Source organism: Penicillium angulare, assembly GCF_028827245.1.
Source record: "Penicillium angulare strain IBT 27051 chromosome Unknown utg000004l_segment0_segment0, whole genome shotgun sequence".
Taxonomy (NCBI): Eukaryota; Fungi; Ascomycota; class Eurotiomycetes; order Eurotiales; family Aspergillaceae; genus Penicillium; species Penicillium angulare.
Window position 1 is genome coordinate 6,162,173 of NW_026623163.1, and position 18,755 is coordinate 6,180,927.

Genomic DNA, 18,755 nt, shown 5'->3' on the forward strand with positions numbered 1-18,755 from the left:
TAGAAATGGACCCTTGGCTAACGCGGCTGAAATATCTTCAAATGAGACGTGCTGATGAGCTATGCATTTTCAAGGTTTAAAACTCACTTAGAATATGATCAATTTTTCTAGTATTAATGCAGAATCACCACATCCGTGTGCATGAAGAGCCCTGGAGAGAGGTTGGTAGTATATCCTAGGGGAAGAAGCCGGGCCGACCCGCCCAGGCTTCAAGTTCTGCTATGAGACTTTCGATCGAAATCTATTTATTCTGGAAAGGCTAGGCTAAAGGAAGGTTTCTTAAGATCGTGAAACATCGCGCATGACGCGTGGGGAAACAAGAAAAATAGAACAGGAGACTATTCGTTATCAAAGCACCAGCCTAACTCACAACCGCGACTTGATGCTCTGACCACCTTCCCAAGAATCACCAGCCTCGAGAGTCTGCCAGCCAGAGACAGAGCCAGCCTCAACACAGATCATGTTTTTGTATGCCTCATCAGGACCAAAGTCCGCCATACCCTTGGCCTTCTCGATCCATGGGTTCCACACAACAACGTCCGTCAGGGCATCGCGGGTGATTGAAAACAGAGGCTGGTCGTCTGCAGCCGAGGAAACGACAATTGGGACAGAGGGGTCAAGGCTTTGGTAGACACGATCGGTTTCCTCGGTGATAGCCAGAGCCGGGGAGGCTTCGGTGTGAGAGCTTGCATTGCGAGTCTTGTCGATATAGGTCTTGGACTCGAGGTTCTTGACACGAATCGTGGAGATATCCTTAATGAATCCGTTAGCATTCGATGAAATTGAAATCATGTAATGATCAACAAAATCCAAAAGAAAGCAAAACTTACGGCAACGCTAAGGTAAGTATGCATGAGGACCTGGAACTCAAAGTTCTGAGTACCTTCATTGCGCACCTGCAACTGAGTTTGCAAAGAGTTCTTAGTTAAGGTGACACTGTAGACAAGTCCAAATTCATAAGGCCAAGCTTTACGGAACTCCTCGCTCAACATGGTATGCGACAGGCCGAAGTCCAGCTTCACAGCCTGATCACTCTGGCTATCAGCAGACTCGGCAGATGACTTGCCCAGGTATTCCCATTTCGAGTTTCGGGCGAAGCCATGCTGAGGAAGAGTAGAGGTGGCGTGGTCTTTAGGAGGAGGGCCGAAGACCTGTCAATAACAAACATGGATTAGTGTCTGCTATGCTATGCAAGCGTATTGGATTGTTTTTCATACCGGGAATACCAATGGGATTCCTCCACGAATAGGCTTAGATCCATCAAGGATAGCATTTTCGCTAAGGAACAGCTGTTCCTGGCCGTGGGCCTTCCAAGAGGTGACTGTGGCGCCGTACAGGTGGATCGTAGCGGATTCACCGGAGGGCAAACTAGCTTCAACAGTGCTGTCCTTGATGGAGACAGTGGGCTGGGGGATAGACGCACCCAGCCCGATGGCAGATGGTTTGTTAGAGCGATCCATTGTGAAGGTCTTGAAGGTGAGATGGGTTGACGAGGGGAGGATGAGGATGAAGTTGTTCCTGAGGTCATGGCGGGGGGGAACAGATCTGAGCCCCACACGCTCTTTATCACCTTATCGGAATCGCCGTTAAAGCGAACTATTTATATCAAAAAACCTTTGGAATTCTTTATTGTTTTTATCTCTGCCTCTGCTCATATATTTACACATGACGGTTCCTACCCATGCTGTAGCTTTGAAGTTGTATTGCCCGAGATACTCACCTCCTCAATGCGTTGAATCCCTTCCTCTGACAACCACCAGCCAAGAGCCTGCATATCCTGCTGCGCCTGCTCCGCATCCCGCACCCCAACGAGGGGCACGACCCCTTTATTTATAGAATAATTCAGAGCCACGGCAGGTACAGGTACACGGCGCTTCGCAGCAACGCTCTTCAGCACCTCAATAGTAGGCTCTAGGAGATGCATGGGGTAACTACTGAGCCGCAACGTACGCCTGGGCTGTTCAAACCGCGAATACCGACCCGTCAAGCGACCTTGAGCGAGCGAAGAAAAGCCTTGGAAACAGATATTTCGCTTCCGGCACTCACGAATCATCCCACTAATCTCCGGAACTCGGCGAATAACCGAATACTCGCACTGGCTAACGGACAACGGAACACCATATCTCTCCAATTCATCAGCCATCTTGATCATCTCCTTCGTATCGTAATTTGCCATGCCCACAGCACGGGTAAGACCTTCTTCCACACATTCAGCCAGTCCCTTCGCGACGGATGAGAACGAACTCGGGTGCACAGGTCCATGAACAAGATAGATATCCACATACTATAGTCCCAGTCTAGAAAGCGTGCCTTTAAGTCTTTTCTTCGGACTATGAGATTGCAGTAGGACATTGGTCATGTCAGGCAGGGATTGCCATTTTGTCTGCACGATAAATGAATCTCGCGGCATACCCTGGAACAAAGTTCCGCAGATACGTTCGCTTTCCCCGTCTCCGTACGCTTGTGCAGTGTCGACGAAGGTTAGCCCCACAGCTTTGAGCTTCTCCCATGCGGCATGGATCCGTGGTAGATTTTTCGTGGCGTTATATCCGAATGTGGCTTTGTCGCCCCAGGACCAAGCGCCAATGCTCATATAGGGAATCGAGACGCCCTTGCCGCTTCGAGTGCGTAAAACGATCCGGCTTTGAGAGTCTGGAGTAAAGTCTGGCTCGAGGACATAAGGCGGGTCGGTAAGGTTTGGATCCACGGGCTTGGGCTGTAGAGATCTGTGTCCTTCTGTGGCGGACATGCCGGCTGCTAGGCCGCTTTGCATCATATACTGAGTTCCTATGGCCACCATGGTGATTTATTAATTGAACTGGGACCTTTATCATAAACTTCCCATTCGTAATCAGCCGGAATGTGGGCGTATGCAGTGATTGCGAGGTTGATAGACTTGAAATGACTATCGTCGGTACCCCGGGCGCTCGTTGTGCCTTTTTATATCTTTAGGCCTGATGTGGTGGCACCATCCGTTAGGATTTGCCATCATGATGACATTGCCTCATTCGATTCCACCTGCCAGTGGATACAAATGGAGGTTGGGACGTGTGTAGCACAAACCAAAACCACCACCCAGTTGGGCATGATATAGTACTACTAGTACATAGTCCTTTAGGGCAATAGATACTAAGATGATGGCACATTATATAGTTGAATAGCAATCGGCAGACGTACAAACGAAACCCAAAAAAAAGAAAAGAATTACAGTATATTACCCAGTCTAATAAGGGAAAGAATTATAAGATACAGGGTGACTAGCCAGCTCAGAATTCAACCCAATTCAAAAAATTTATGCAATCGCTATTTGTTTTATAAGACATATGGTATGGATGCATGTGGGGAATAATGGCGAAAGAGTGCCAAATTACAAGCAGAAAAAATCAATACACAGAAATATTTCACGTTGAACGCCATCGCTATGCGGTTTTGTCGAGTCGCCGTGACGCATCATGCGCCTCGACTCGAATATTGAACAGAAGATCGTCGATTTCGCGGAGAGCATCTGGGCTCAGGGTAGTTTGTTTCATATCATTCAAAAGTTTCTTCAGCGATGCAGTGATTGTTGTATCGCTGATGTCAAGTTTGGATGTCGGGATTGAATCAGTTTGAATTCCCGCCGTGGCCGTAGTTACGACATGCTCAGCTGGCTTGTCTTGGTCATTGCTTGGTATAACTTCTGTGTTCACATCCATTTGCATGACGGTATCATCGTGGGAGGGGTTTGCCACGCGGGGAACGTCAGTCACCTGAGAATCCGTGGCTTCCTCAGTAGAGACCAGAGGAATTTCAGAAATGAGGGAGTCGTTGTTTAGTGTGCCACCAGGAATGTCGTTCTCGAATGGTCCTTGAGCTTCTAGCTGTTCAGGTTCAGTTCGAAGCGAGGTTTTTGTGTCGGTTTGACTTTCAGACGTCTGAGTCGCATTGGAATGACCATCGCGAGTAGACTGAGAACGAGGCGTATTGCGGGTACTAGTAAATTTGCCACCCTCCCCACGCATGAAGCTACGATGACGCCGAGACAACGATGGAGACAATTCTGAATGTTCTGCTTGCTTCGGTGTAGACTTCGGTGTGGACTTAGAAAGCTTGGTAGGGGAGCTTTGCTGGGACACACCACTTCCCTGTTTGTTTTGGGAATTGCGGGTCGATCGACGAGTTGTTCGCTCAGGTGAATCAAGCAAATCGATCACAAGAGGAGCAACCGCCGCGAATGGAGCCTTTTCAGGAGAATAACTTTGAGAAGCCTCGTTGTCATCTGGTTCCTGCTGTGACTGCGTAGTATCGGGGCTAGCTCGATCTATCGAATCGATTGGTTTGGTCAACAATCTGTGGGATCGACGTCTTTCTTTTGCAGACGTTGGAGGAATGTCATCTTCACTACGCTTCCTCTTCTTTGTGTTAATCGCCCGTGGGGAGGCAGGTTCCTCAGTGGGCTGTCTCTCAAGGGAGGGACTGCCCTGATCCACTGCCAATCCTAAATCTTGAGAAAGCTGAGATGCAATTTGCAAGTCATCACTCGAAGAGTCCGCATAATCATTGACAGGTGGTAGAGGTCCAGTCTCCTTTGCCTTAGTGAATTGTGATTGTTTCTGCTGATTTTCACTCTGAACGAACTTTGATGGAGTCCTTGACTTTTTCCTTCGGGGTGCAGACTTTGATGTAGAGGTCTGAGCAGGAGAAGCTACCGCTGGCTTGACGGGGGTTCCCAGTGGTGTCGGTGTGAACGAGTTCTGATCATTTCCCGTGTTTTGGCTCAATGCAGATCGAGTTCGTCTACTTGGGGGCCTTTCATCGGCCTGTATGGTGACTTCATTCTCTTTGGTTTCTCCAGGAACATCGGCGTTGGATGACTCCGGAACATCGTTTACCACAGGTATAACAGGACCGCTGGGTGCGCTTTGTTCTTCAAGCAACTTCATTTCAAGCGCTTTTTTACCTTTTTGGGATCTTCGTCGCGCGTTTCTGTTGCGGTTTTTGTTATTTTTCCTTGGGCTGGGACTCCTGGCAGTGATTTCAGGCGGGGACGATGGAATATCAGATGCATCATCCATGACAATATCCTGGTGTCTTAACACAGGCATATCCGATTTCAATGCAGGGGTCGGATCTCGAGTGGCAGGAGTTGGAGAGGAGCCAATAAAAGCTTCTTCATTTTCCGTGGGAGCAAGTGTCGGAGTCAAAGGAATTCCCGAGACCGATTGCGATGCGCGGAGTCCTCGTAAGTGTACAGGGGTTTCAAATCCCAATCTTCCAGGCGTATTCGCAGGAGACGAGGACCTAATAGAATCAATCATTTGGAAAACCTCTCGTCGATTACCGGGGAAAGAGAGGGAAGCATGGTTTCCATCGATGTATGATGCAGCATTCGTCGGTAATTGTGGTTCTTCCAGGGGCTCTGAAGTCTCCTCAGCCGGTGGTTCATGGAAGCCAATCACGGGCGACGAGTTGAGATGAAGATAGCTCTCGCTTTGCGGTCGCATCGATGGGTCGATAATCGGTCGTTGTGAAGGTAAATATGAAACCAATGTACTCTGGAGAGATCATAAGTGCCTAGGACTGATATAGATTCTTTCATTTTACTTACCTGTGCTTCCATTTCGGGTTTCGCTGTTACCGTGAGTCGCTCCACGGCAGCCTCAAGAGACACGCCGATGGATGTCTTAGAAGACGCTTTATTGGCGTTGGAGGATGTGGAGTACCAGAAATCAACAAATTTCTTGGCCCGCGATGCATGAGAAGAATCTAAACCAGCACAAATGATCTCATCAAACATCCGCAACGAGGTTAAATCGTCGTTAACAGAGGTTTGTAGAACATTAACAATAGCGAACGTCAAAGCACGGCACTAGTAACTCGTTAGGTTGTGATCCGATTTTCAAACCCACTGTTTGAGAAGAAGCACTTACCGCAGTTAGAATTCTGCTGTCTACACCGTTGTTAACCTCAAGTTTCGACTTCTCATCCTTAATCCATGGCCCTAAAGCCGATTGTAGGGTTTCGAGGAGCCGTGAGCGGAAATGGGGCGCACCCGACCCTAGGAAGGAAGTCAAGGATTCGATAAATCCTGCGAAGCCCTGGGACTGCGAGCCACTAAAGCCATCATATGCCAGTCGCAGAGTTCTGCCAATTGATTTTATGAATTTCGTGGGGAATGGCGGAGGGCCCATTTGTTGCACAACTGTATGTGCCTTCCCCACTTCATTGCTCTGCAAGAAGGGAATTGACAGAGACTGGCTCAGTAGGGACGCTGACGGTAGATAAGTGTCTTGGGCAGGTAGATTCATGAGACATTCAGCCAAAGGCTCTATGATGAGACTGGGCAGTGCTTGGTCTCCTCTCTCAGTTCTTGCCACTCGCACGAAAGAGCTCAGCAGATGTGACCATTCTTGAAACACATCATGTAGCTTAATACCAGCAGCCAGAATTTTTGTGACATTGTCATAGTCGCGAGAGACCGACCCATCCCGTTCTCGAGCAGATTCCACTGGGAAGGACTGTAAGGCGTCTGCAGCTGCCCGGGCACTGGCCTTCCAAGTCACTTCTAGAAGTGGCGAAGATGGGGAATCGGCAGACGTTGGCTCTGCTGTGTGCAAGTCCGCGCATTGTTGAAGAAGCTCGAGGCGAGATCCACGCGAGATCCTACCATTGCAGGCCGCTTGAATGATTCCTTCGACGAGACGAACGTATGATAAAGTCGGCGTAATTGAGACGGAAGGAGCACTGACGGCTCGCAAAAGATGCAGGATTGGGCTATAAAGATTTGTCCCGGAGGCGGATTTGTGATGTGTTGGTGTGTGGGAGCTGTGGAACGTACCATCCGAAGCCTTTAGTAGAACTCTTTCAGTGAAGGGGATGCTGCCAAGGGAGGATATCATCGTCGTCGATAAAAACCTAAAGCGCTCGAAGAAATCATCTGCTCCTGCTTCAATTGGAACGTTCAAAGAAGGCGGACCTTCGTTCCATAGGCGATGTAATAGCGCAAGGACACTAGCAACAGCTTGCATCGACTCCGTAGAAGGGGTGATTTCTTTGCTTGAAGCCAAAGACAGTGCACTGGAAAGGCTGTCCCAAGCACGAGCAATGTTCGACTTTTCAAATTCGTTTGTATCCCAGACCGATGACTTGAGCATGGGCTCGAATGCTTTCAGGACCGTGTTCACTCTTGAGCGGATCCATTTTGAGTCAATCGGGGCAAGGTCTTCGGCTTCGATTTTGTTATTGTCATTGATACGATCTTCTGACCACACTTTGACCTGCGGGTTCCAGAGAAGATTTGATAGCATGTGTGCTTGAACGTCGCTGAGGGCTGGGGCGGATGAGAAGGTTGACGCAGTAGGTGTGCCAATGTACTCTTCCCAGATGACATCCAAATGACTGTGAGGCAATGAAGGCCGGAAAGTGTAGTAAAGAAAGTTGTAATAGCTGCTCAAAGCTAACGGCGGAGGCACTGAACCAGATTTATCGGACTTTCGCCGCTCAAATTGGGAGAGAATCGGCTTGCCCAACATCTTAAGCAGGGATCGACTTGTTGATTCATTTGGATGAACGGCGAAAATGAATCTGTTCCAACCCACAATAGCCTGGGCTTTGATGGATGGGTCGCTGCAGTTGAAACATTTTTGAAGAACAAGCACCCATTCTTTGAAATGTTCCCAATGCTCAAGATTCCAGTTCTTACATCTTAAGAGTAGAATTATGACACTCCAAATCTGTGGAATATGAACTCCACTTTCGGGATTCGCCATCATCCGGGTCATTCGATCTCTAATCTCTGTAATGAGCTTCCTATTATTTTCCAGTGGTCGAGCAAAAAGGTCCCGTAAAGTATTAGACAGCGTGTTGTTTGGGCCCGCAGCTGCAGCAACTTGAAAACCGAGGCCAATTGCCTTTACTCGGCTGTCTTTCATCTGATTGAGAAGGCCAAATACCAGATGCTCTGCCCAGAGTGGGGATTGAGATATGAATACTGATTTGGACTGGGAAAGGAGGCGTTGATATATCGTCAATCGATGGAGAGCTATCGCTTTGCCTGTAACGTGTTTTGTGATATCTTGTAGTGCTGTAAGGAGGCGCGTGACGCGGGCGTTGGTCATGATTCGCGGGCCGAAATTTTGTGCAGACAATATGGACATATAGTGTGTTAAAACTGATTTTGGGGCTTTGGCTTCCTGGAAGCAGGTGGTCGCGTGGTCCAACAGGAAAACTTTAAACTCATCCGACAACAGAGGAATGACTTCCGAGTTCCAAACGAAGGCCGCAGTCAATTTCAAGGCCTGGTTGGCAAGATTGGTATCCAGCGGTGCGCCGTTTGCCAGAGTTCGACTGACATCGCGTTGGATGAAGCCAGTTATAGCACCTAATTTTTCGGCAATATCCTTCGTTGACGGCAATTGATCGTACGTGCGGAGAGCATTGAAGAGCTGCATATATGCATCGCGTCTGGAGGGGATGTTTTCTCCCCCCAGTTGCTGAACGACAGATTCGAGAAGCATCGCAAGGGACCCCGTTTCGGAAGCCGGATCGTCGTATGAAGCTAACACAGGAATCGATGCATTGCACTCCTTCAGGATGGATTTGAAAGGACTCGCCCAGGGTTTGGGGTCTTTTTGCATGAACGGGCTATCTCTGGGCAATGGTTTCATCGGGTCCGGAAGCTCGACGGTAGTACATAGGTATGGCGACCATCCGACTTGCTTGGACGCGCGACTGGATGGGAGGACTCTAGAGGAATTGGCGGTTTGTGGTGTCGCTGTAGGGTGTCGATCGGGGGTATCGGTTTCGCTCTCATCAATCCGTGAACCTGGTCTCGGAGGTGTCGGTGGGCGAGCAGGAAGAGGGCCAAGCATCTCCACCATGGTTTAAGTGAGGGTAATTAATAAAAGAAAGGAGACAAATACCATTGCTTGGCCGGGAGCATTTATTCAAATGGTCAAGTCAAGTTCGGTTTGGGGGGGCTGTCCCATGAAGGGTTTGAGGATGTCAAAGCAGCCAAGACTCATGGTGAAAACTGGTCCGACGCGCGGAGCGCGTTAAGTGCTCGCGCGATCTATACCGCCTTCTGGCCAGACGCGCTTTTCCCTCCACATTCTCCCAATACACATGTTGAACCCCTCAACTTGAATAAAAATCATCAGAAAAATAAATGATGAACTGTACGGACACCTCACAACACTTGGAGCACAATAATTCCCTGGCCACTGGGTTCCTGGTGTCAATGTAAAAGGGAAAGTTATACATAGTTCAGTAGCCGCAGAACGCGGTTTTACCAGTATGAAATGCAAGTCACAATTGAAAGATGTTGGACGCGTTTATAGATCGTCCATTGATACTTTAATATAATTCTATCTGAATGGCTTGTCTTAATGCCTACAGGGGCTCTTTCATCCCTTTACATTAAAGGCTGATCTGGGTTAAATGCTAAAATAAAACCATATGCGACCACTGGATTGCTCTTGAGTACGCAGAGAAGAAATATGATCTGATAGAAACCAATTTTTATTTTTATTTTTAATTCTTCTTTTCGCTTATTTACTGACATCTCCACGCTGCACAGTTTACTGGGTGTTTAAAGCTCCATTGTTCACCTTGCAGGAACGTCTACAGGGGGTTGCGGCGGCGGGAGCTTAAGTGGGGTCCTGCTTCATGACCAAACTTGTCCAAGTTTCCTTTCCCTACGCTCTTTTCTTCATCCTACACTTCATCCAAGTCGCCTCCACGTTTCGTCGCTGGCTTTCATGTCCTGGTGGTCACAAATTTTTCGTACCGGACCATTTCTTCCATCCCTACGCATACAACCTACGCGACCGACTCCATCCTCAGTTTGAGAAGGATGGCACTACGCCAGCTGCATGGCGCAGGTACGACTACGCCAAACCACCTAACCATACAATAGAAAACATGACCATCTAACAATATATAGCTAAGCTACAAGAAGTCACACGGTTGCTGGACTCTCTTGAAGCAGATTTGCAGACAAAGCAATTGACACCAGCTCGTAAGTCTAGATCACTGATACCCCTCACGCACAACCAAACGATAGCGACATGATGCCGACACAGTCCAATTTTTGCATGCAGAAACGGTCCAAACTCTCTTGCAGCTCCGACAGCATGGCACAAACCCCGTTGACGCCGATCCTATATACTCCAGCAAGGTATGACTGCGCGAAGATGATTCAGGTCAAAAGACTCCCGTGGTCTGATACATCTACAGGGGATTGGGATACTTGTCAAATATGGCGTAGACGGAGAGTCCCCGGATGTCTGTCGTGCTGCATTGCGATGTGTCGCAAACGCCCTACTCCTTAACGGGAAGATGCGCCAGGTCTTTGTTGATACAGGATACGGAGGGAAACTGGCTGAAAAGCTCAAGGTATATGCGTGCCGAGGAGGTCTAAATATACACCTTAAAAAGCTAACATCGATATTTAGGTTGATAACTCCGATGACGAAATGGTTACTAGTCGTATCCTATTCTTGTCAACTTATGATACGACGATGGACTTCGATGACTTGATCCAGAATCATTCCCTTGGAGAGAATGTCAATTATGTATGCAAAGACCTCCTGTCTTGTTCTTCAAATGTGTTACTGACCGGAATATGTAGCAACTGAGTCGGCATGCAAAGCAATTTCCTAAGACTGGAAGGCGGCCGCTTTCCCAAATGGATGAGCTGGCACTTACTGACACGCTGAAATTGATCTTTAATATTTCCAAGCTGTTTGATCTAGGTGCCGCATTCTCCCCATCTATACCTCATATCCTAAAGATAATCAGTCGCATCGAGATTCCTGCAAAGCCTTTAGATGGATTGACTAGTTATCTTATCAACTCACTCTCCGTGCTTGATCTCCAGGAAAAGAAAAGCAAAATTTTCGAGGGTAATCCTTTATTTCCGACATTTAATCAGAACTGCAATGCCGATAAGTTGATCAATATCCTTGACCAAGCTGTGTCGGCATATCGACCCGAAGACCTTGAAGAGAAAGCTATTCCATTACTTCATTCGCTCATCATCATATACGACCTTGCCCCGGAGGGACCACGAAAGTACATGCAATGGCTACTTCTGCCCGAAAACAATGATCGAAGCCAGCCGATCGGACGTTCCGACACCCTTGCGTCTAAGCTGCTCAAGCTCTCAACGAGTCCATACGCGAATCTTAAAACTGGAATCTCGGAGCTTATGTTTGTTCTCGCTGATAAAGATCCCGAGAATTTAACAAGAAAAATCGGCTACGGATTTGCAGCAGGATTCTTAGCATCTCGCGGTCTGGAAATCCCGCAGAGCGCGAAGGAGGCCTTTGCAAATGAAGACAGTGGCCTCGATCCAAACGTAAACCCAATTACTGGACAGCGATGGACATCGGAGCCTAAAGATACAGGTCCACCCATGACTATGGAGGAGAAAGAGAGAGAAGCGGAGAGACTTTTCGTACTCTTTGAAAGAGCGAAAGCAAATGGTCTTTTGAATGTGGAGAACCCTGTGACTCAGGCTCTTCATGAAGGAAGACTAGAGGAATTGCCAGATGATGCTGACAGCGATTAAGCTTTCCCATCTCTGCCTTATGCATCTTTTCGAATCTATGCGATCTCATGATTTTATATACCCTTTTTGCTTTTTGTACATACCAGCTGATACAAGAAATGTTGTACGCCATCGAGGAATATAAATCATCTAATATTGCCCTGAAAATTTGCTTTGAACTAGCCTTTTAACTGCTCGGTGATGTCTAGCCAGTATATCTAAGCAGACTCCATAGAAACAGAGAGAAGACAAGAGAGGAAGGCGGGGAGAACAGCCATGACGTTATGTGAGCTGGCAGTATCCCTCTCCGCCCTCTCCGCCCGGCGAAAAATTATTCGCGGGGCACAGCACTTCGACTCCCCACTTCTTCACTTTGCACTTTTGTCTACGTTCCACGACAATTTCAATTGAGTTCGTTTTGAAGAGGTCATACACCTGAATATACGCCAAAATGTCGAAGCCCTTTGATCCCGAGCAGGCCGAGAACCTGGATGATGTGCGTTGCCGAGGAACTTGTCGCCCATGACCGAAGAAGCAATAGCTAACAGTTTCAACAGATTGAAAAGCAGTTTGCCGTGAAGGGTTCGTCAATATTATCCAGAGCAGTCGATCACTGCTATTTATGAATTGCCAAAAACTAACACATTCGACACGAATACAGCTGTCGAACACCTGATGACATACTGGTCAATTTTGGAAAAGGTCAAGGGCTCACAGCTGCGCCTGACCAAGATGGACAACGAGATCTACGAGTCATTCATGGAGGCATTCCCCGATTTCGATCCCGCTGCCACTATCAGCGAGGATGACATGAAGAGCAAGGCTGGCAAGGAGAAGTGGCGCAACTGGATGAACCTGTTCGAAAAGAAGATCGATGACTACAACTTTGGCACAATCATCCGAACTCGCGCCGACAAGGAGTACGATCAGGATACCACCATCTTCGGTGTTCGCATGCACTTCTATGCTGTTGAAATTGCTCGCAACCGTGCCGGACTCAACGACTGGATCTACGAGCGCAGCCAGAAGGCCAGCGCTTGACTGCATTATTGATACCATTTATGTTTCGGGCTTGACTTAGTCAAGTCCTATCCCACATCCGGGCTGTTAGACCCACGGCATGTTCCGCTTCTGTGAGCTGTTTGAAAACCCGCAGATTTTGCGCGAGTGTTCTTGCCGAAACTAGCATCCCGCAGGGCCTTTGTTAATATCCCTCGAGCGAGATTGACTGTTATAGATAAGGAATTTACGATTTGATGCACATAGACACCTGGTTCTTGTTGTTCGAGGGTCCTGGAGTTATACTCGGTTTTAATCCGAGATGTTCCAGTGAACATTAACGGGTATGCCTAGAAATAAAATAGCATGTTGTTTGCATGTGCGATTTTCAATGTTGGAAATATTTTGCTACTTCACAATGAAAAGTCGTAAAAGTGATCTTCCTCGAAATTCTTTGTCGTCCTTCGGGTGAGTTTGGTCCCGTTCATTGCAGGGTTTAGGATTGTTGTCAGGTGCCGTTAGTATTGTTCCCCCTGTACAATGGTTTCCCAAAAGAGGAAATGCAACGCCACACCTTTCACTTTACCTGGAAACATGTTTAATAATTCAATGAATGTCATCAGAAATCCGCCAGGAATTATTCTTCTAATCGTCATGTACACTCTATCTCGAGCAGCATGTCGCATTCCTCTTGCACAGACTCTGAAAGAGGAGAGGATGGAGAGGAGAACCCAGTCCGTATTCAGATTAGCTGGAAGTCTCTCTTCAACTTCACATCTAGGAAGCATCTACCAATTCTTATCACCGGATCATTATTCGCACTCTGCGCCGGATGTGTCACGCCAGTATTAGCGGTCCTACTAGGAAACGTATTTGAGGCCTTCACAACATTTGGAGCTGGACAGTCTGACGCAGGCACTTTGCATTCGAAAATAGCTACCAACTGCCTGGGCATAGTAGGACTGGGAGCCGCTGGCTGGTTTTTGAATGGTGCCTACTTCATGATATTCGTTGCATTTGGAGAGTTCCAAGCTTCAAGTATTCGGGGTAAGGTTTTTGTGGAGCTTCTGCGGCGAGATGTGGAGTGGTTTGAAGCACAACGTGAAGGGTCTGGAGCGTTCTTGTCAGGAATTCAAGCGTAAGCATTTTTCGAGCTTGATGCTTCCAAGGAAACTGGCTAACGAAGAGGAACAGTCATATCAATGATCTGCAATTGGCAACTTCCCAGCCTCTGGGCCTTCTTCTACAATACGGATGTCGATCAGTTGCATCTTTAATACTCGCCTTGGTTATCTCGTGGAAACTTTCTCTTGTCACGCTTGCAGGAATTCCTATTTTCTCTTCGATCATTGCATACTTGTCTACTAAGATAAGACCTAGTCTCATAGCACAACAGGCCGAACTCACTCATTTGTCCAAAATTGCAAATAATGCCATCGCTTCCATTGACACAGTCAAATGTTTGAATGGACAGGCTTTCGAGTCAAGAAACTTCGCCAGCCGAATTGAACAATCTGCAATCCACTATCTCAGACAAGCGAGATTGAACTCTACACAGATTGCACTCATAAGGTGGATGATGTTTGGTATGTTTGTGCAGGGTTTCTGGTATGGTAGTTACCTTGCTCGCACGGGGAATTTATCTTCTGGTGATGTTATTACTACATTCTGGGCGTGTACAACAGCGGCTCAGTCCATCGAGCAGGTGCTTCCCCAAGTTATTGTCATGGAAAAAGGAAAACTTGCTAGTGTCGTTCTCAAGAGAATGATGACTGAGCGCGCGAAAGATGCCATAGGCAGTGAGGTAAATGGTAAAGCATACCCAAGTCTTTGTGTCGGAGATATCGAGGTCAACAATGTAAGTATTTTCTCAAAAGTGGAATGCGATGCGAAGAAAATTTCTGTTTGCCTGCTCTACTTTCTAACACATATGCAGGTATCGTTTTCCTATCCATCGCAACCCGAAACATGTGTGATTAACCCGTCAACATTTTTCTTCCCAGCTGGAGAGACAACGTTTGTCATAGGAAAAAGTGGCTCAGGGAAGAGCACCCTCAATCAGTTGCTAATGAGATTTTATCTACCAACCTCTGGAGATATCCTGATCGATGGACATGCGATAAACTCACTAGATATCACCTGGATTCGAAATAATGTCACCCTTTTGGAACAAAAGTCTGTTTTGTTCAACGATTCCGTTCGACAAAACATTCTTTTTGGACGCAAGGATCGAGAGTCGGTTCCAAAGAGAGCCATCGAAGACTCAATAAAGCTTGCAATGCTCCAAAACACCATAGAAGGATTACCACGAGGTATTGATACCTCGGTAGGGCCTGGTGGAAGCTTTCTTAGCGGCGGCCAACGACAAAGAGTAGCAATTGCTAGGGCGAGGCTTCGCGATACCCCAATCCTAATCCTGGATGAGCCGACCAGTGCTTTGGACCCTACGAACCGTGTAGCAGTTATGAACTCATTACGAAGATGGCGCAAAGGCAAGACAACAATTATTATCACCCATGAAATGTCCCAGATCCAAGAGGATGATTTCGTTTATATCCTAGAGCACGGATCTATCAAACACTCAGGCTTTAGACACGAACTTGAGAATCGCGATGGATGCCAGATCTATCTCCCTCCTTCCGTCAAGAGTGGTGACGAAAAAAGCGACCCGGCCAATTTTCAAGCCAATGAAAATTCGTCATTTAGTAGATCAGCCGTTAGCAGCGTGCGAATACCTAAAAGGGTTCATCATCAGCGGAAGTTATCATGGGCACAACATCATATTCCCCCGGGGTTTCGTTCGAGCACTTTTGAAATAGCCACTCGGCGATATTCAATCGATGGGAACAGTTCCAGAGAAAGTCTTACTCGAGATGAAATGGCTTCTCCCACCTTCCAACTAAAATTTAGTCGCTCAGTTCCAGATCTCACGTCTCCCTTCTCGTCGGAAGATAACGAAGAAGCCGATCAAAGTATTGAGATGGTCGAACTAAATTCTACGGCTACAGAATGGCACAATCCGATGCATTCTTTATCCCCTGAGAAACTTCAAAGAATTAGCCACACTCAAGGGAAGCGTCACCGAGATCAAAGAAGAAAACCACCGCAAACTGCAACAAAAGCAGGCAAGCCGTTCCCGCTAGCTAGAATAATGGGTACCATAATACCCAACTTGACACCCAAACAACGATTGGTCCTTCTCGCTGGAGTTCTATCAGCGCTGGGTCACGCAAGTGCCACTCCTGTCTTTTCCTACTGCCTATCACAGTTAATCGGAACATTCTATGCCGGCAAAGATAGCGCGCGTCTAGCAAGCAAATGGTCTCTTGCTGTTCTAGGTGTATCACTTGGAGATGGGATCTCGTCATTCTTCATGCATTATTTTCTCGAATTCTGCGCCGAGGCCTGGATGGATACACTGCGAATCAATGCCTTTGAACGCGTTCTAGATCAGCCAAAAGCCTGGTTTGAAGACGATGGAAACGGATCCTTCCGGATTGCATCTTATTTGGATCAAAACGGAGAAGACATGCGTAACTTGCTAGGTCGCTTTGCTGGTTTCTTTATAGTTGCAGCTGCAATCATGGTTCTGGCGGTGTTATGGAGTCTAGTGGTTTGCTGGAAACTGACTTTGGTAGCATTATCTTGCGGACCATTCATTTATGCAGTTACGAGAGGATTTGAATCGACAAATGGCCGATGGGAAAGGAAATGCAACGAAGCGAACAGAGTAGCATCGGATGTTTTCACGGAAACATTTTCGGAAATTCGCACGGTGAGATCACTAACTCTTGAGACCTATTTCCATTCCAAGCAGATTAGCGCTGTCACGGCTTGTCTGAAAGTGGGACTGAAGCGGGCTTTGTATACTGGCCTTCTGTTTGGAATGGTGGAATCCACTGTTATGTTTGCCAGTGGTGAGTTAACAGAATTGTTCAACCAAAGAGTTCTTCACTAACATAGATTGACATTTAGCATTAATATTTTACTTCGGAGCTGTCCTTGCTACCTCGGAATTTACCGTGGACGACGTGGTGAAGGTGTTCTCGCTGTTGCTTTTTAGTATTGGCTACGCAGCACAAATTCTATCATGGAGTATGTCCCCAGTCTTTAAATCGATTTTGAATTCAATGACTGATTGCATTTCAAGTTCCTCAAATCAACACATCTCGCGAGATAGCCACTCGTCTCCTCCAACTCGCTCACCTTCCCACATTTGGCTCACACGAACATCGTGGCTCTATGATCGTATCTGCATTAACACCTATCAAGCTTGCAAACATATACTTCAGATATCCCTCAAGGCCCGATACGTTAGTTCTGAAAAATGTATCGCTGAAGATTTCTCAAAATTCCTGCACCGCTATTGTGGGGCGCTCCGGCTCTGGCAAGTCAACCATAGCCTCACTACTGTTAGCACTGTATGAGTCCCCAGAATCGCGAAGTGCAGATTCGACAGTTACAATGGGCGGAGAGGACATTCAGCATCTACATGTCCCCACTCTACGATCGCAAATTGCCATCGTGTCACAGCAACCAACTATCTTTCCTGGAACTATCCACGCCAATATCAGCTACGGTATCGAATCCGATTCTCCTGTAGCGTCGATGGAAAGTGTTCGGAATGCAGCAAAGGCAGCTGGAATTGACGAGTTTATCATGTCTCTCCCACGAGGCTACTGGACTGTAATCGGTGATGGCGGGATCGGTCTTTCTGGGGGCCAAAAACAGCGAGTCGTTATCGCACGCGCATTGCTACGTCACCCTCAGATTCTCATATTAGACGAGGCTACCTCTAGTCTAGATCCAGCAGGCGCCGAGATAGTTCGTCAAACTGTTCAGAAGCTCGTTCTTGCACGCCAAGATCTAACGGTTATCATTATCACACATGCCAGGGAGATGATTGAGATTGCAGACCACGTTATTGTTCTAGACCAAGGAGTTGTGGTTGAGGACGGGCCACATAACGCCCTTTCCCAAAGGATTGGAGGAGAATTTATGAGCTGATGAATGACCCTGAGGAAATAGGTAAGTAGTGCGAGAGGCTTCGGGTATCCCGCTGTTAGATCAACATTTGAATTCCACTCAACTTTGCGAATATTAAAATTTAGCTTGTAAGCACTAATATTTCCATTTTATTTGACCTGATTTGATTATTATCTATACCTCTACCATTTAGGGTTAATCAAAGACTCCATCAATGGGGTATTAAAAGCTTTCTGATTCGTTTTTGTGGATTTGAATCCACCTCAATTGAAGCTCCCCTCGTCGCTCCAATCCGCGGATACCAGTTTATAAATTAAAGTCGGACTATCCCCTCTTCCATTCCAAAAAAAACGCGATAAACCTAGCGAGCATAAAAATTCCTCAATCAAAAACACCTCCTAAGACGCATACGTTGCAATTGCTCAATCCACCCAAATGTCAAACCCAACCATCATCTTTTGCCCAGGGGCATGGTATCCACCAACAGCCTTCGACACAATCATTTCCAAACTCCCAAAATATACCTGCCATACATGCGCATTTCCCTCTATTCAAAAGGCAAGCGAAACAAAGTCGCTGGACCCCGATATCTCAGCTCTCCGCTCGCTAGTAGAGAATGAAACAGATGCAGGCCGAGATGTCCTCGTCGTATCCCACAGCTGGTCTGGTCTACCCGTGAGCAGTGCTCTTGATGGACTAAGCAAGATAGAGCGTGAGAAGGAAGGCAAAAAAGGTGGCGTTTTGCGTATAGCGTTCATCTCCGCTTTTCTTCCTACTCTCGGACAGAGCTTGATTGGGGCTTTTGGCGGAACACCGCCTGATTGGTATATTCACAATGTAAGTTGATTTGTGGCTTTTGAAATCGAAGAATTCGCTAATGGCAGAACAGACGGAGTCTGAGACTCTTACGGTGGCTGATCCCGTCGGTCGCTTTTTCCATGATGTACCTGATGGGGAGGAGTGGGCGAGCAAATTGCGTCCTCATTCGTGGTTGACGAAACTGAGTCCGGCGACGGGCACTGCTTATGTGACGATTCCCTGTTCTTATTTGCTCTGTGAAGATGATCAGGCTATTCCATTTGAAGTCCAGAAAGGTATGGTAGAGCAGGCGCGGGGGCTGGGTGCCGATATTGAGACGGAATCTATTAAGACGAGTCACACGCCGTGGCTTGTCTTGCCAGATGAGACTCTGAACTTCATTCGGAGACAGGCTGGGGAAAAGATATGAGTATTGAACATT

The 18,755-nt window shown here is 47.2% G+C and overlaps 7 protein-coding genes across 7 annotated transcripts; 4 read left to right on the top strand and 3 right to left on the bottom strand.

Annotated features, from left to right (window-relative positions):
- Positions 1-366: 366 nt before the first annotated feature.
- On the bottom strand, positions 367-1,460 carry N7478_006209 (D-hexose-6-phosphate mutarotase; the record flags this gene model as incomplete). The annotated part of the gene is made up of 3 exons (XM_056922423.1): positions 367-753; positions 831-1,151; positions 1,218-1,460. 3 exons carry the CDS (start codon positions 1,458-1,460, stop codon positions 367-369), a joined length of 951 nt encoding a protein of 316 aa, XP_056780460.1.
- Positions 1,461-1,675: 215 nt separating this feature from the next.
- On the bottom strand, positions 1,676-2,800 carry N7478_006210 (uncharacterized protein; the record flags this gene model as incomplete). The annotated part of the gene is made up of 2 exons (XM_056922424.1): positions 1,676-2,284; positions 2,351-2,800. 2 exons carry the CDS (start codon positions 2,798-2,800, stop codon positions 1,676-1,678), a joined length of 1,059 nt encoding a protein of 352 aa, XP_056780461.1.
- Positions 2,801-3,419: 619 nt separating this feature from the next.
- Positions 3,420-8,858, bottom strand: N7478_006211 (uncharacterized protein; the record flags this gene model as incomplete). Its single annotated transcript, XM_056922425.1, has 3 exons — positions 3,420-5,534; positions 5,588-5,848; positions 5,910-8,858. The coding sequence occupies 3 exons, from the start codon at positions 8,856-8,858 to the stop codon at positions 3,420-3,422; spliced, it is 5,325 nt and encodes a 1,774-aa protein (XP_056780462.1).
- Positions 8,859-9,832: 974 nt separating this feature from the next.
- N7478_006212 (synembryn) lies at positions 9,833-11,551 on the top strand (the record flags this gene model as incomplete). The annotated part of the gene is made up of 6 exons (XM_056922426.1): positions 9,833-9,860; positions 9,923-9,997; positions 10,062-10,156; positions 10,216-10,374; positions 10,434-10,553; positions 10,610-11,551. The coding sequence occupies 6 exons, from the start codon at positions 9,833-9,835 to the stop codon at positions 11,549-11,551; spliced, it is 1,419 nt and encodes a 472-aa protein (XP_056780463.1).
- A 430-nt stretch (positions 11,552-11,981) lies between these two features.
- N7478_006213 (polysaccharide biosynthesis domain-containing protein) lies at positions 11,982-12,571 on the top strand (the record flags this gene model as incomplete). Its single annotated transcript, XM_056922427.1, has 3 exons — positions 11,982-12,026; positions 12,088-12,112; positions 12,192-12,571. The coding sequence occupies 3 exons, from the start codon at positions 11,982-11,984 to the stop codon at positions 12,569-12,571; spliced, it is 450 nt and encodes a 149-aa protein (XP_056780464.1).
- Positions 12,572-13,206: 635 nt separating this feature from the next.
- On the top strand, positions 13,207-17,536 carry N7478_006214 (ABC transporter ATP-binding protein; the record flags this gene model as incomplete). Its single annotated transcript, XM_056922428.1, has 4 exons — positions 13,207-13,667; positions 13,724-16,446; positions 16,505-16,624; positions 16,710-17,536. 4 exons carry the CDS (start codon positions 13,207-13,209, stop codon positions 17,534-17,536), a joined length of 4,131 nt encoding a protein of 1,376 aa, XP_056780465.1.
- Positions 17,537-17,950: 414 nt separating this feature from the next.
- Positions 17,951-18,743, top strand: N7478_006215 (alpha/beta hydrolase; the record flags this gene model as incomplete). The annotated part of the gene is made up of 2 exons (XM_056922429.1): positions 17,951-18,352; positions 18,405-18,743. The coding sequence occupies 2 exons, from the start codon at positions 17,951-17,953 to the stop codon at positions 18,741-18,743; spliced, it is 741 nt and encodes a 246-aa protein (XP_056780466.1).
- Between the last annotated feature and the right edge of the window lie 12 nt (positions 18,744-18,755).